Source organism: Abramis brama (genome assembly GCF_963993115.1).
Source record: "Abramis brama genome assembly, chromosome: 16".
NCBI classification, from domain to species: Eukaryota; Metazoa; Chordata; class Actinopteri; order Cypriniformes; family Leuciscidae; genus Abramis; species Abramis brama.
In genome coordinates, this window is record NC_139978.1 from 7,642,611 (window position 1) to 7,655,650 (window position 13,040).

General features: G+C 38.6%; 1 protein-coding gene across 1 annotated transcript in view; it reads right to left on the reverse strand.

Annotated features, from left to right (window-relative positions):
• Positions 1–4,674: 4,674 nt before the first annotated feature.
• Positions 4,675–13,040, reverse strand: part of LOC311098550 (uncharacterized protein) — a 40,270-nt gene continuing 31,904 nt past the window's right edge. The window contains exon 7 of the mRNA XM_084138792.1: positions 4,675–5,472. Within this exon, the coding sequence (XP_083994918.1) occupies positions 4,697–5,472 (776 nt within the window). The 3' untranslated portion in view covers positions 4,675–4,696. The remainder of the gene's footprint in view (positions 5,473–13,040) is intronic.

Genomic DNA, 13,040 nt, shown 5'->3' on the forward strand with positions numbered 1-13,040 from the left:
CAATAAAACCCCTGATATTTGGACTGAATTAAAGCCGCCGCAGTCGCAGCAGGTTTTGAAGAGCTGATCATAAGTGAAGAAGACGAGAGCTCAGAGTGATTAATGGCTGGAATGAAAGTTTGGAGAAACAACAATCTACATAGTAGCATTGTCAAAATATCTATATTTTGATACATATCAATACTGAAATATCTGTCAATACTCATTTTGGCCAATACACCGATACGATACCAGCTGCGCGTTCTCATTCTCTCATCTCAACGACAGCGAGTTTGACACACCCGCCTCCTCTCAGCGCGGGATTGCAGGTAGGCCTATTACGCATAATTTTATTAATACCTGCAAGTTTCTATGGCATATTTTAATGGTAAATATCACAAGTGCAATATTATAACGCTAGGGCACATTCATGTTATTGCAGAAAACTGGACGCGAGCTCTCAAATATACGAATGAACTGGACTCGGATATTGAGTGTGCGCTCTCGGACTGTGTCATATCATGTGCAATCGCGAATCTCTCCAAGTGGTTCTCACTGCAGACTCAAATGACATCCAGCTCCAATCTCTCCATGCTCTTGAATTAAACGTTGTCAAAAGTTATGAAAAATCTGGTCTTTTTTGCAAATTAAATTCAGCTTGAAATCAAGCTTCCTTGTGCTGTGTGTGAGCTATTGCAACAGTTAACGTTACCCTATTGTAAAGACAAATACACTGAGTGAGTAAATATTTAAGTTAGATTATTGTAATGGTTATAGGTCAATGTTTAAATATGTAAACAAAAGAGATTTAAATTAAAATCTCACCGTATAAAGTGGACGTGTCTCTTGAGAAGACTTGAATTAAACTTTCCCATTAAAATAGATTACTGTTACAATGAGTGTTGTGCTTTTCGATGCTTGAAAATAATGATTGCCTTGACAAAATGGATGGACAAAAATGTAGATATTAAAATATTTAGTTTGTGGTAGTTTTCCCGATGGTATTAAAAATTATAGGCTAGGCCTACTGAATACTGACATATTTCAAGGTGTCATATTGAAGTTAGAAATTCCAGTATCATGACCACTAATGTCCTTCGACAATAGGGTAAAAACGTGTTAAAAGTAGCTATTTTTTACATAAATCTATGATTTGGTTGAATATTTATTGGTAATACATTAACTATCGCCAGTTAAAAAGTAACTAGTAACTAGTACTCTGAGTAGTTTTTGAGAAGAGTAATTTGTACTTTTACTTAAGTACTTTTTTGACACCAGTACTTTTACTTGTAATTGAGTATTATTTCAGCAATGTAACGGTACTTGTACTTGAGTACAAATTTTCAGTACTCTTTCCACCTCTGCTTACTCATTACATGTGTTTTGGAGCTCTCCTACAATAAATGTACATGCATGATTTGAGTTGACTTTCTGAAGTATACAGAAGACCTGAGGCCTCATTTATAAACGTTGCGTACGCACAAAAGAAGGCGTACGCGCTCTCTACGCAATAATTGGTATTTATAAAAAGCAAACTTGACAGGAAAATGTGCGGTCCTTCACGCAAGCTCTGACCCAGGCGTACGCACAAAAACGGGTGAAATGAGAAATGGCGACACCGTCGGCAGATGGAAGAAACACGTGAAAGTGTGTGAAACTGTAGATCGTTGTGTAAAAGAAATGGCAATACTGCCTCTCATAAATAACATGAAGACTTCACAAAGCAAGTCTTACAATTAACAGCCTACACAAACACCCGTTTGATCGATCTGCAGTGTAAAACAAACAAAATCAAATGAAGATTACAACAGAAATGCAAATAAACACATATTTGCAAAAAGATATAAATATGTTCTGCAATAATATTAGCATGTTATGCAATTCATCCTCATAACACATCTGTAGCTTGTCAGATGCAATCAAATGGATGGTAATAAAATGCCATGATGCCATCACAATGCGTAATGACGCACAATGGATCATGCGCTTCACGCTTGCGCGTGAGTGAAGTTACATTTCTTGGTTTTCCTCTGTGTTTGCCATGATTTCGCAATCAATGAATATTAACTTGTGGGCGTTTCACGGTCTATTTATGGGCAACTATGGGCGTGACATGAAGCCGCAAAAGCTGCGCGACATTTAGAATTGATTGTGATTTATTAAGGGAAAACTGCGTAGGGTGTGCGTGCGCACGGTTTTATAAATCCGAATATTTCTGTGCGTACGCACGTCCTATGTTTCATCCGTACGCCACTTCTGACGCAAATCCTACGCAAAGTTTTATAAATGAGGCCCCTGGGGCCTCATTTATAACCGTTGCGTACGCACAAAACAGGCCCTGAAAAAGGCGTACACCACTTCCGACGCATAAGTTGTGATTTATAAAAACAAACTTGAAGAAAAATTTGCGCACCTGCATGTAAACTCTGTCCCATGCGTACGAACATTTTGGAGACGGTTTGGCGACACCGGTTTGGCGACAGTTTGGCGACACCGATGGTGAGTTGGAGTTAAATGTCTTTTTGGTCACTTTTAGAATTTAGAATTAAAATTAAACATAACACAGAAAGATAATACAAATATAATTTCACTCACCAAGCCTGTCACTTGAAGCAAATATCCATCCCTTCTTAAATGTCCGCGCCAGCGAGTGCGCTGGGCCGTTTAGTGAAACTGACGCAACAGTTTAAATAAATAAAATAATGATTTAAACTATGTTTTACTTCTGATATAAACATTTAGATTAAATATGCCATTCAAATTAATGGAGAACACTTAAACATGAAATCATTACTGAGAAGTTACAACATTTTTTATATTCAAATTCAATCAATAGAAATATTTGTTGTGGATGCGATGTTTTTGAACACTTTTCCTGTAGCGTGCTTTATGATGTGTTTTAATGTTTTAACCACAGAGATAATTGCTTATCATGATAATACAAGATTGTCTGAGAAAATTGTTTCGTGCAAATAATGCCCAAGGCCTATCTGTTTCCATTAAAAATATAAATCAATTAAAAAAACTATTCGGCCAGTGGAAAAGATGAAATGTATTTTACAATATTTGATTCATGTATTCAAAAACAAGACAAGGATAGGCAAGTACATGATTTTTATTAATGTAATGTGTCTTGTACCGTTAAACGTTATCACGTGGATGAATAATCATATGCAAATGATATGCAGATGAGGATATGCATAGTAAAACTAGGCGTTGTAAGCTCCATATATGGTTATTTCAGGGTGGAGAGCATTTGCACACAATCTTCCGCTGACTGGGATTAGTGATTTCTGCGCTACGGTAGGTTCTGGAGTACGAACGGTTTTATAAGTCTGAATATTTTTTTGCGTACGTCATTTTTGGCTTTCAGGCGCACGTACACTTTTAGTAAGGTTCCTACGCACAGTTTTATAAATGAGACCCCTGGTATGTGTTGTTTACAGCTGGAAATTATATTGTAGTGTGTCACAATATAAAAGACCTTTGCCTAAGAATATCTATAGGAAGGATATATATGAACTGACAGTTCTGCTTACTTAAACTTAAAATTCTTAATTTACAAATTTTGAGGCAACTGATTGCCTTAAATTCTCTCATTTTTGCCAACTTATTTGTGTTTACAGTGACCAATGGTGGGAGGGGAGCGGATAAAGATATTCAACACAAACCGTCAAACTCACGTCATCAGAGAAGGAATGCCATTCCAGAGCGGAAGCAAATTCAGATTTTGATTAAAGATTACCATGACAAACTATTTTTTTTTCTGTGTATTAACTTGCACAGATTTGTTGTTCACCACAAGACTAGTAATGTGCACTAGAAGTAAATAGGGGCAATTTTGATTTTGTAATGAATTCCATTGAAGGCAAGCTTGATGAACCCAAGTGCAGTTTTATTAAATCAAAAAGTGAACAGATACCTTTAACATAAACTTAAACTCACCAAAAATGATTACAGAAAACAAAGCTCGACAAGAAATTAAGGGAACATGAGGACTATATATACACAGACTAATGACCGAAAGGCCTGAGAACAACCAATCAGAACATGAAATTTATAAGTGGAGCACATAACAGACAAAATCTTACAGCAAGCATATATATATATATATATATATATATATATATATATATATATATATATATATATATATATATATATATATATATATATTTGATTCACTCAATGAGTATAGAAATTATTATGTGAACATGCATATACTTGATTATTGTTTTTTTTTATAGGAATAAAGTAATCATTCAGAAGGATATATATATATATATATATATATATATATATTGAAGAGACAAGGGATTCTGACCCCAACCCTTCATGGTGAATAAGCTAAAGTCCCAAAAAGTCAGCATGTTCCTTTAAAACACATTTTACACAAAACACTCTTTGAGCTTCTGCATCATACACGCGCAGACATTAAGAATCAGTGTATAAATATCCACAACGGTGACATGATTCATGGTGCAATGCATCCTAGGTGCACAAAACGAAACCCAACCTCCCAGTATGCATTGCAGCATGAATCATGTCACCGTTGCTGAGATTAATATGCTGATTCTTGATGTCTGTGTGTGTCTAAAGTGATTCAGGAGTTATGGGTCATATAATGGTAAACATTTCCCACCCTGTGCTGCCATGTATTTCACCTATGTTTTTTTTCTTTTTTTTTTACATGCATTTATTTTACAGTATAGGTAATTTATATTATGAAACTGAATATTCTTTTTAAAAAATTCAAAAAGAAATCTACAGCTGTTGAAAAAAATGATTTTTTATCCTCATTACTGTCCTTGATTCTCTGCCTCTCCTGAGCTTCCTTGTTCATTTTTTCCTCTTCTTCCAACTTCCGTCTCTCATCTTCCTCTCTCTGCCTCTTCTGAGCCTCCTTGTACATCTCATTTGTATAATGTCCTCCTCCATTCTCCATCACCATTCTTATTATCTTTTCCAGCAGTTTATTAACCTGTGATGGATTTTTATCTTTGTTATTGAAAACATGATACCTGTCTTTACACTGTCTTACAAGCTCTTCAATCTGCCTGTTTCTGGTCAGAAACTCCTCTATAGGTTCATCTATCTGATCTCCTCTAGTGAACAGAATGATGGAGTAATCAGCAGCTTTTTCTCCAAAGTTCTCCTGAATCCATTTCACTGTTTTCTTCTCCTCATCTGTGAATCTCACGTCCAGTCTGACGACCAGCAGAAATGCATGAGGACCAGGAACAGACATATTGACACATTTCTCAAGCTCCTCCTTAATTATTTTTTTACTGATTTTTGTATCAAACAGTCCTGGAGTGTCAATCACTGAGATTTTTCCACCTTCCACCTTCTGCTGATGTTTCAGGCATGTCTTAGTCACAGATTCAGAAGACATCTTTTCTTCAAACACCTTTTCTACCAGGATGGTGTTTCCTGATGCACTCTTTCCAGCTCCGGTTTTACCAACCAGCATTATCCTGAGATCTGCCATGACTGGAGAAGATAAAAAGACAAATGGTCCTGGTATTAACATGTGTTTCAAATGCATATCCCATTACTGCTTGTGTTTGGATTTCGTTGAGACTCTCTCTTTTTGTCTTACATTTTTGATTAAGACAACGTATGTTACATAATGCAGATATATATATATATATATATATATTACTACAGTGTTATTTAACCCGTCCGTTATTGCTGTTGAAAATAATCTATTTTGGGGTTATTCATGGTCTCTTGTTGAAAGTACCTTGTTGATGCTTTTACACTTTTAAATGTCCTTTTATTTTTTTTATGGTTGAAGGGTGAGTAGAATAATTTAATCTCATTGTACCGGTTTAAAAAAAAATATTGCGTTCATAGAGCGAGTCTTTCACTGATTGTTTACAGCTCAATGGAAGTTACACCCATAATTTGCGCAAAGCGTTATGGGGCGTAGGAATAAGGTGGAGAAGTTTTACATTTTCGTTCATTATGAAACAGTGGCGGCACAGGGTCACACTATCTACCTACCTAATGGGCCCTATCTTGCACTCAGCGCAATTTACTTTGTACACCGACGCATGTATCATTCCTATTTTGCACCCAACACACAGCGGACTTTTCCCTCCACAGACGCACGTCTGTAAATTAGGGAATGAACTTGCGCTCCGGGGGCAGTTCAGCAAAAAGGGGAGGCGTGTTCCGGCGCAAATGTTCCCTGGTGCTATTTTGCAGTTCCAGAAAACAATTCCGCTACTGCCTAGGAAAAGCCTAGTGTAAAGTCAGTGGCGCGTTATTCAGATGTTATTTTAAGGGCGCATACACTTTGCTTCTCTCATCTACACAGACGCAGCAGTTCCCATTTTTGCAAACCATACATAATTACAAGGAAAAATATTCCACACGAGGAAAATCATTGTGGTGTCCATGAAGATGTGAAAAAATAGGCATAAATCTAGTTTACACATTTACCCAAATTATTATATGCCTGATTAACCGAAGCTAATTTGGGTGGGTTTCTCTCATCCCCATACAATGTCACTTCTCTGTGTTTTACGGCCCTGACAAGAATGTCGGTCTCCTCGGCTGTGAACCGCTCCTGGCGTGCGCCTGGCAAATCCGCCGTTATAATAGCAAACCGCCATGGAACAAGCGCGCCTGCTTTTAAAGTGAATGTGAGATGACGCTCTGATTGGTTTATTTCACGTTACGCCCAAACCACACCTATGACTAATGTAGCTACTTCAGACCAACCCATTTTATATTTGCGTCGGGCGCAAGAGTAATTTATCCCGCTGGTGTAATAGCAACAGCGCGAACTTTGTGGGCAGCGAGATCTGCCCACAAAGTCACTTGCGTTTGATATTTGCGTTTCAGATCTTTAAAATAGAGCCCAATGAATGTTTAGCTGACAAATGTGCTAAAGTTGAGTAATATCATATCATTTCTAATGTGTCAGGGGAATGTCCTTAAACACTAATCAATGAAATATCTTACTTTCTGTTCTTTTCTTTTTAAAGAATGTCAAAAGATGCGCTTGAACCATTATCCTGGTAATTTTGAACAAGCGCAAAAAATGACGAAAGCTTGCTTGAATCAGAGCTCTGCCGTGATTGTGCAAAGCACGTTACAATATTGAGTTCTGATTAGTCAATCACTGTTATTCATAGTTTGTTAATAATCATACAGATCATTTTAATGGGGATGGTGGCTTTTTTACAGAGGGGATGCTTTTGGCCCTTTTTTCTTTTTCAATGAGGGGGATTTAGGTTTCAAAATTCATAAAAGTTGTGTTCATCTGTGAATGATCTTGATGGACAAAACGTTTAAGTATCATAAACTTTTGTTGATCACAGAGCTTGTTTTTTTGCGCTAATTCAAAAACCTATGGGAAAATCCTATTGGGTTTTTGTAGAGGGAACCAGTGTGATGCGAACTGCCAGTTGGCCTTAAAAAGTGACATCATACCTGAACCACACTATTCAGCTGTAGCGATATCTGATATCCATTAAAGGGATTTCCTGGAATTTAAATAAGTTTAATACTTCTATTAATCTCACTTGTGGACTTTCTACGCGAGGGTGCCCTCTGGCTTTCAGTATGAATGAAACAAACATTACATGAGAGTGTTAAATGCCCCATACTGTACAGGTATATTTCTAACATCACCTAATTTGGGGTAAAAATAGAAAAATAGTAGTACTTTTACTTTTACTACTAGAGTAGGGTTTTTTTTTTTTTAGCAAAATACTAATTTACTCTTACTTGAGTCATTTTATTTTTTCAGTACTACTTGTACTCAAGTAAATTATTTTTTAAGTAGCAATACTTTTACTTAAGCAAACTTTTTTAGTACTCTTTTCACCATTTAGTCCGTGAGGCAGACCCCCTAATTTCAGAAATTAGTATCAAAAGAGAGCACCAATGCTACTCTTTTTTATTCAATAGAGGGATGTCCCTGGACCACAAAAATGCATGATAGCAATTCTTAGTGGGTAGCTTAAGGTACAAAGATCACCAATTTTATATATGACCAAAAAACCCCCCCAAAATTTGGCGAATTCCATACAAGGTCAATTATTTCTTTAAATCATTATTTTTGGTACCAAAAAATTTATACTTTGATATTTGATATCTAGGTTGCAATATTGTCAAAACTTTAACTTGTTTCAATAATATTGTTATTATAATTATTTTTCTGCAGAAAACATAGTGGTGTACAGCTTTCACTCATTGTTTTAAACTGAAGACCAGTCTGTATATGCTTCCATGTAACAGGTAGAATCAGAGAGTGTATGCACAAATGTGGCTTTGATACTCTGATGGAATCAACTATCAAGAACCTCAGAAGAAGACTAGAGGCAGAGTTTGGTGATTCTCTACATTTTTGCAAGTCTAACAATGGCAGGATACTGATGTTATAGAACAGTGAAATACGTGACAAGCTTAGTCAAGAAACAACCTATAAAGACCACATAGAGGAAACAGCTTTGCTTCTACGCACAGCCATCAAGAAAGAGCGGCCTTTAGTATCATGGCCACTCAATCCTTCAGAACTTGATTAGAAATCAGTAAAGTTGGCAAGTGAAATCAGTTGAAAGTTTTTGGCTGTATTGCTGAGTGGCGACTTATTTGAAAAGGCTTCTGAAAAGGTACAAAGACTTGTCATGTCTTTTAGACAAGATATAACTTATGCAGTGACTCAAGGAAGAATAAGAATACCCAAGCATATTTTGATTCCTTATGCTATTAAGGCTCTTACATGAAATGTTGAATTGATCCAAATGATGAATCGCCTGGGACCAGTGGCGTAACTTTGTTTTAAAAAGTGGGTGGGACACTGCGGGGTGCGGGGCACAATGCTTAATCATAAAACAGATATAACACTACGATGTCCAGCAATCGATTTAAATAGTACATTGATTGGGTTTAAGTGGTCTTCAATGAGGCCTATTATATGTTGATCCGACGAAATTAAGCGTGTATTTAAGTGGTCCATGGGTAGAATTTTTGCCAAGCGTGTCAGAGGTTCTGAGTTCTAATCCGCACTCATATAGTTTTTTTTTTTTTTTTTCTCATCAAAACCGATTATGTTTTTCAGTGGTTGTATATCAGGCAGGGACACTTTTTTGTGTTTTTTGTTTTCTAATTGCACCGGAACGAATAGAGTCTCTCCACAACGGATTGAAGCGCGCGTCCTTTATATAGGCCTACTATCTATGCGCGCGTCTGAGTGAAGGCTGTGCGCAAGCCAGAAACAAACATAGTATCCGCGCCACTGATCGCAGCGGCAACGAGCACTTTGATCAGTTGATTTAAAAAAACAACACATTTCAGCGCTAGATCGGCTCTTATTTAAAAAACGAACGAAATAAATGCTCTGCTAGTTAACTGGAGATGTTTTGTTTATTGGTACATTCGTGCCGCGAGATGTTTCAAAAGTGGTGGGGACAATATCGACCTTAGAAAATAGTGGTGGGGACATGTCCCACCCGTCCCACCCGCAAATTACGCCTATGCCTGGGACACTCTGTATCTTACACTTTGTTAGAGGAGACAGGCACAGCCTTGTGCCTGCAGAAATTAACCATGGCAAATGCTGCAGGTCTGGCTGTTCTTCCTAGCAACATAAAGCCCAATGTGCCTACGACATTAGGATGGGATAACATGGACAGAAACGAAGAGGCATTGACTGGACAGGGAACATCACAGGATCAATGGAATTGCAGTCCAGCCTTTGACAGAGGGTCCATCACTTCCACGTGTCCAATGTCCTATGAAGTGCCCAAAAGGCAAAGAAGTATCAAAGATGGTCTATGAAGAAGTAGATCAAAAATGCTGGAACAAGGCCAGAATGAAGAATTTACTATGGTTAGTCACCAGACTGCATGCTCAACAGAATACCAGAACACCTAATCCTGGGTGGACTGGGTTCAACATACGTACTAGACAGAATGTGACAGTTACTCAAAGTAGCACTGGATATCTTCCTACCATCAATGGCCCTGCCTCTGATATGGCAACCGTACATGAGATATTTGTGCAGTCTCACAAAATCATGAAAACCCTCAATTTGAAAGAGATAATACTTGTATTCAACCAGACCTTATATGCCAAGGCTATGGAAATTAAGTTGAAGCATGAGGACAAGTTTAGTGGGATCATCCTCAGACTTGGAACATTCCACACAATTTGCCCGTGGATGGCAGTTATAGGCAAACGCTTTCAGGATGCAGGTTTGAGAGATTTATGCATTGAAGCAAGTTTGATTGCAGAAGGCTCAGCTTCAAAAACACTGGAAGGGCGAAAGCTACAACAGAGGTGTTAGAGTTCATAAACTGGTTTATGAGGCCTTCTTGAGAATACATTGGAGACGCTTCAGTGAACACGAAAACCTAATTTCTTAAGTGCAAGATGCACTCAAGTTACTGAAAGACCTCAGTGATGACATTTCACAAGACACATTTGAGATGGTTGTCCAAAGCCCATCATTGATCCTGCTATTTGATGAATTTGAGAAGTACATGGAGATACAGCGGCACACAAATGGTAATCTCTCCAAATTCTGGATGTCGTACACTGACATGGTACAAATTTTACTGGCAACACTCAGAGCCTCAAGGGAAGGGGACTGGCATTTTCATTTGGCATAAATAAGGAGAATGATTCCATGGGTGTTTGCCTATGACCACTTAAATTATGCCAGATATTTGCCAGTATATTATGCACAAATGCAATTACTCCACAGGGATCATCTGGGCGCAGAAGAATACCTTCTGAATAGTGGATTCTCAGTCCAGATAGGATAAGAAAACCCATTTGGTCGTAATTCCTGTTGACCATGCTGTGGAGGAAACAGTGAATAATTTCTTAGACTAATAGTAGGGTAGGAAGGGGAGGTCCACCTGCACCCGAAAGGTATATTTTTTTAACCTAGTTTTTTGTAATCCTTAAGGTGTCTAGTAAAGGAATTTTGATGTTCCCCACGCAAATTATTGTCCCATATGTGATTTTTAGCGCAATTTTCCAACGGACAAAATTGCGATTGTTAACTCATGATTTCTGTTCTGTCTGTGCGCACCAATCTTGCACTTCTATCTCCTCCTCAACCAGACCACCTAGAGACTTCGGGTTTTCGGCATTATGTTAAGGAAGGTCTAATCTCGGGAACGCACACAAAAAAAAAAAAAAAAAAAAAAAAACATAAAAAGATTTACTATCTCTTAGTGTTGTGATCCCATGACGTCAGAAAATTGCGCTAAAACACTCACTGAGTTTTTATTACTTGTTTGTATCATCTTTTGTGTCCGTGCTTGATTTTCGGCTGTGAAAAATGAAAACTTTAAATCTACATAGAATCTGAACAATACATCCTACAGACACAATCCACCCCATTTTCTCTTCGTCTTTGCATGAGGAATTGACAAAAATCGGTGACATTGGATCACTGGAACTCCTCCCCTATGGACCCTATTGATATATGTTTTCTAACTTTTGTATTTTTATAGTCTTTATGATGTCTAATAAGCAAATGTTGATGATCCCTACTTGAAAAATTGTCACATGTTGGTCCAAATGAACATCTCCCATAATAAGGAGTTACTATTCAAACCGTTATATTGGTATCATATTTATTGAAACAAAACAGAAAACCACTCATATTGTCAAATGTGTGTATATATAGGGTATAACAAATCCCCATTAGAATAAACTGAAATAGAAAAAAAGTGATTCTAATCAAAGGTCAAAAGGTCAAGGGCAATGATGTCTATTCATCATACAGCAGGTCTTCATAATCGACCTCTTGCTCCTCGTCCTCTTCACCATCTCCATCCATCTCCTCGACTGTTTCCTCCAGCAAGTCAGTGAGTAAAGTGGGGAGGATAGGTCCACAAGACCACACTGGTTCCAGGGTACCCTCTTCAGTCTTTTCCCAGCCTTGGCCAGGATCATGGGGCTTGGGACACCAGAATATCGGTGTGGCTGCTCTCTTGTAGTTGGCCAGACGGTGGTCGACACGGTTGATGTGTGGGACCAGGTTGTCTCTCCAGGGTGGGAGCCGGGACAAATCCACCTTGAATCTGGTGGTAAGCGTCTCTGTTATGTCCGCTCAGGACGAATTAATCTGTGTTCGTTTGGTAATGCCTCGCTGCATGTTTAGGTTGCAGCTGTTTTGGTCTGAAATGTTTGGTTACGGTTTGTCCGAAAAGTAAAGAGAGTTGCATGCATAAATCTCTTGTCCAGCGTCCTTTTTTATACATAACAATTGGCGACGAGGATGGCTGAATTTTCTCTTCCTCCTCCACCTCCTTTCCTCGCACTTCCCGGTGAGCCTACAATACCGTGGAATCGCTGGCACCAGTCTTTTGAAACATACCTACAAGCTACGGGACTAGCTGACGTGAGTGCAGTTCGGAAAACAGCATTGCTGAGGCACTGTTTAGGAGTCGAGGGACAACGGGTACTGGAGACGTTAACTGGCAACGGGACAAATACAGACTATGAAGGGACAGTGAAACTTTTAAAAGACCAGTTTGCTGCCCCACAGAGTGCTTTATTGAGACGGTTTATGTTTAGACAACGACACCAACTACCAGGGGAGTCCGTCCATCAGTACGTCTCCAACCTAAAAGGTTTAGCCAGCCATTGTAAATTCGGCGCATTGACAGACGAGATGATACGTGATCAACTGATTGAGCACACTACACAGGCTAAAATCAGGGAGACGTTGCTACTCGAATCAGACGACTTAACACTAGCTAAGGCTGTTGCCATTGCATTCCAAATTGAAAGTGCAGCGGAATGTGCAGCTAAATTAACACAGACAGAATCATCATTAAGCCAAGCAGTATGCATAAGAGCACAGTCACATGACCAGCAACAGCAGCAGCCATCTAGCTCTGGTTTGGATGTACCAGACACAGCCCCAGACCCAGGCATGCATGTCACAAGACAACAAGGGCCGCGTCAGCGTCAAAGGCAAAGGCATTATGACTGTCGCTGCCGGACCACATCAGAAGTGGTCATCACTGTTTGAAGGGCTGGGCTGTCTGTCTGCTTTTGCCCATCAACCCCTCATTGAC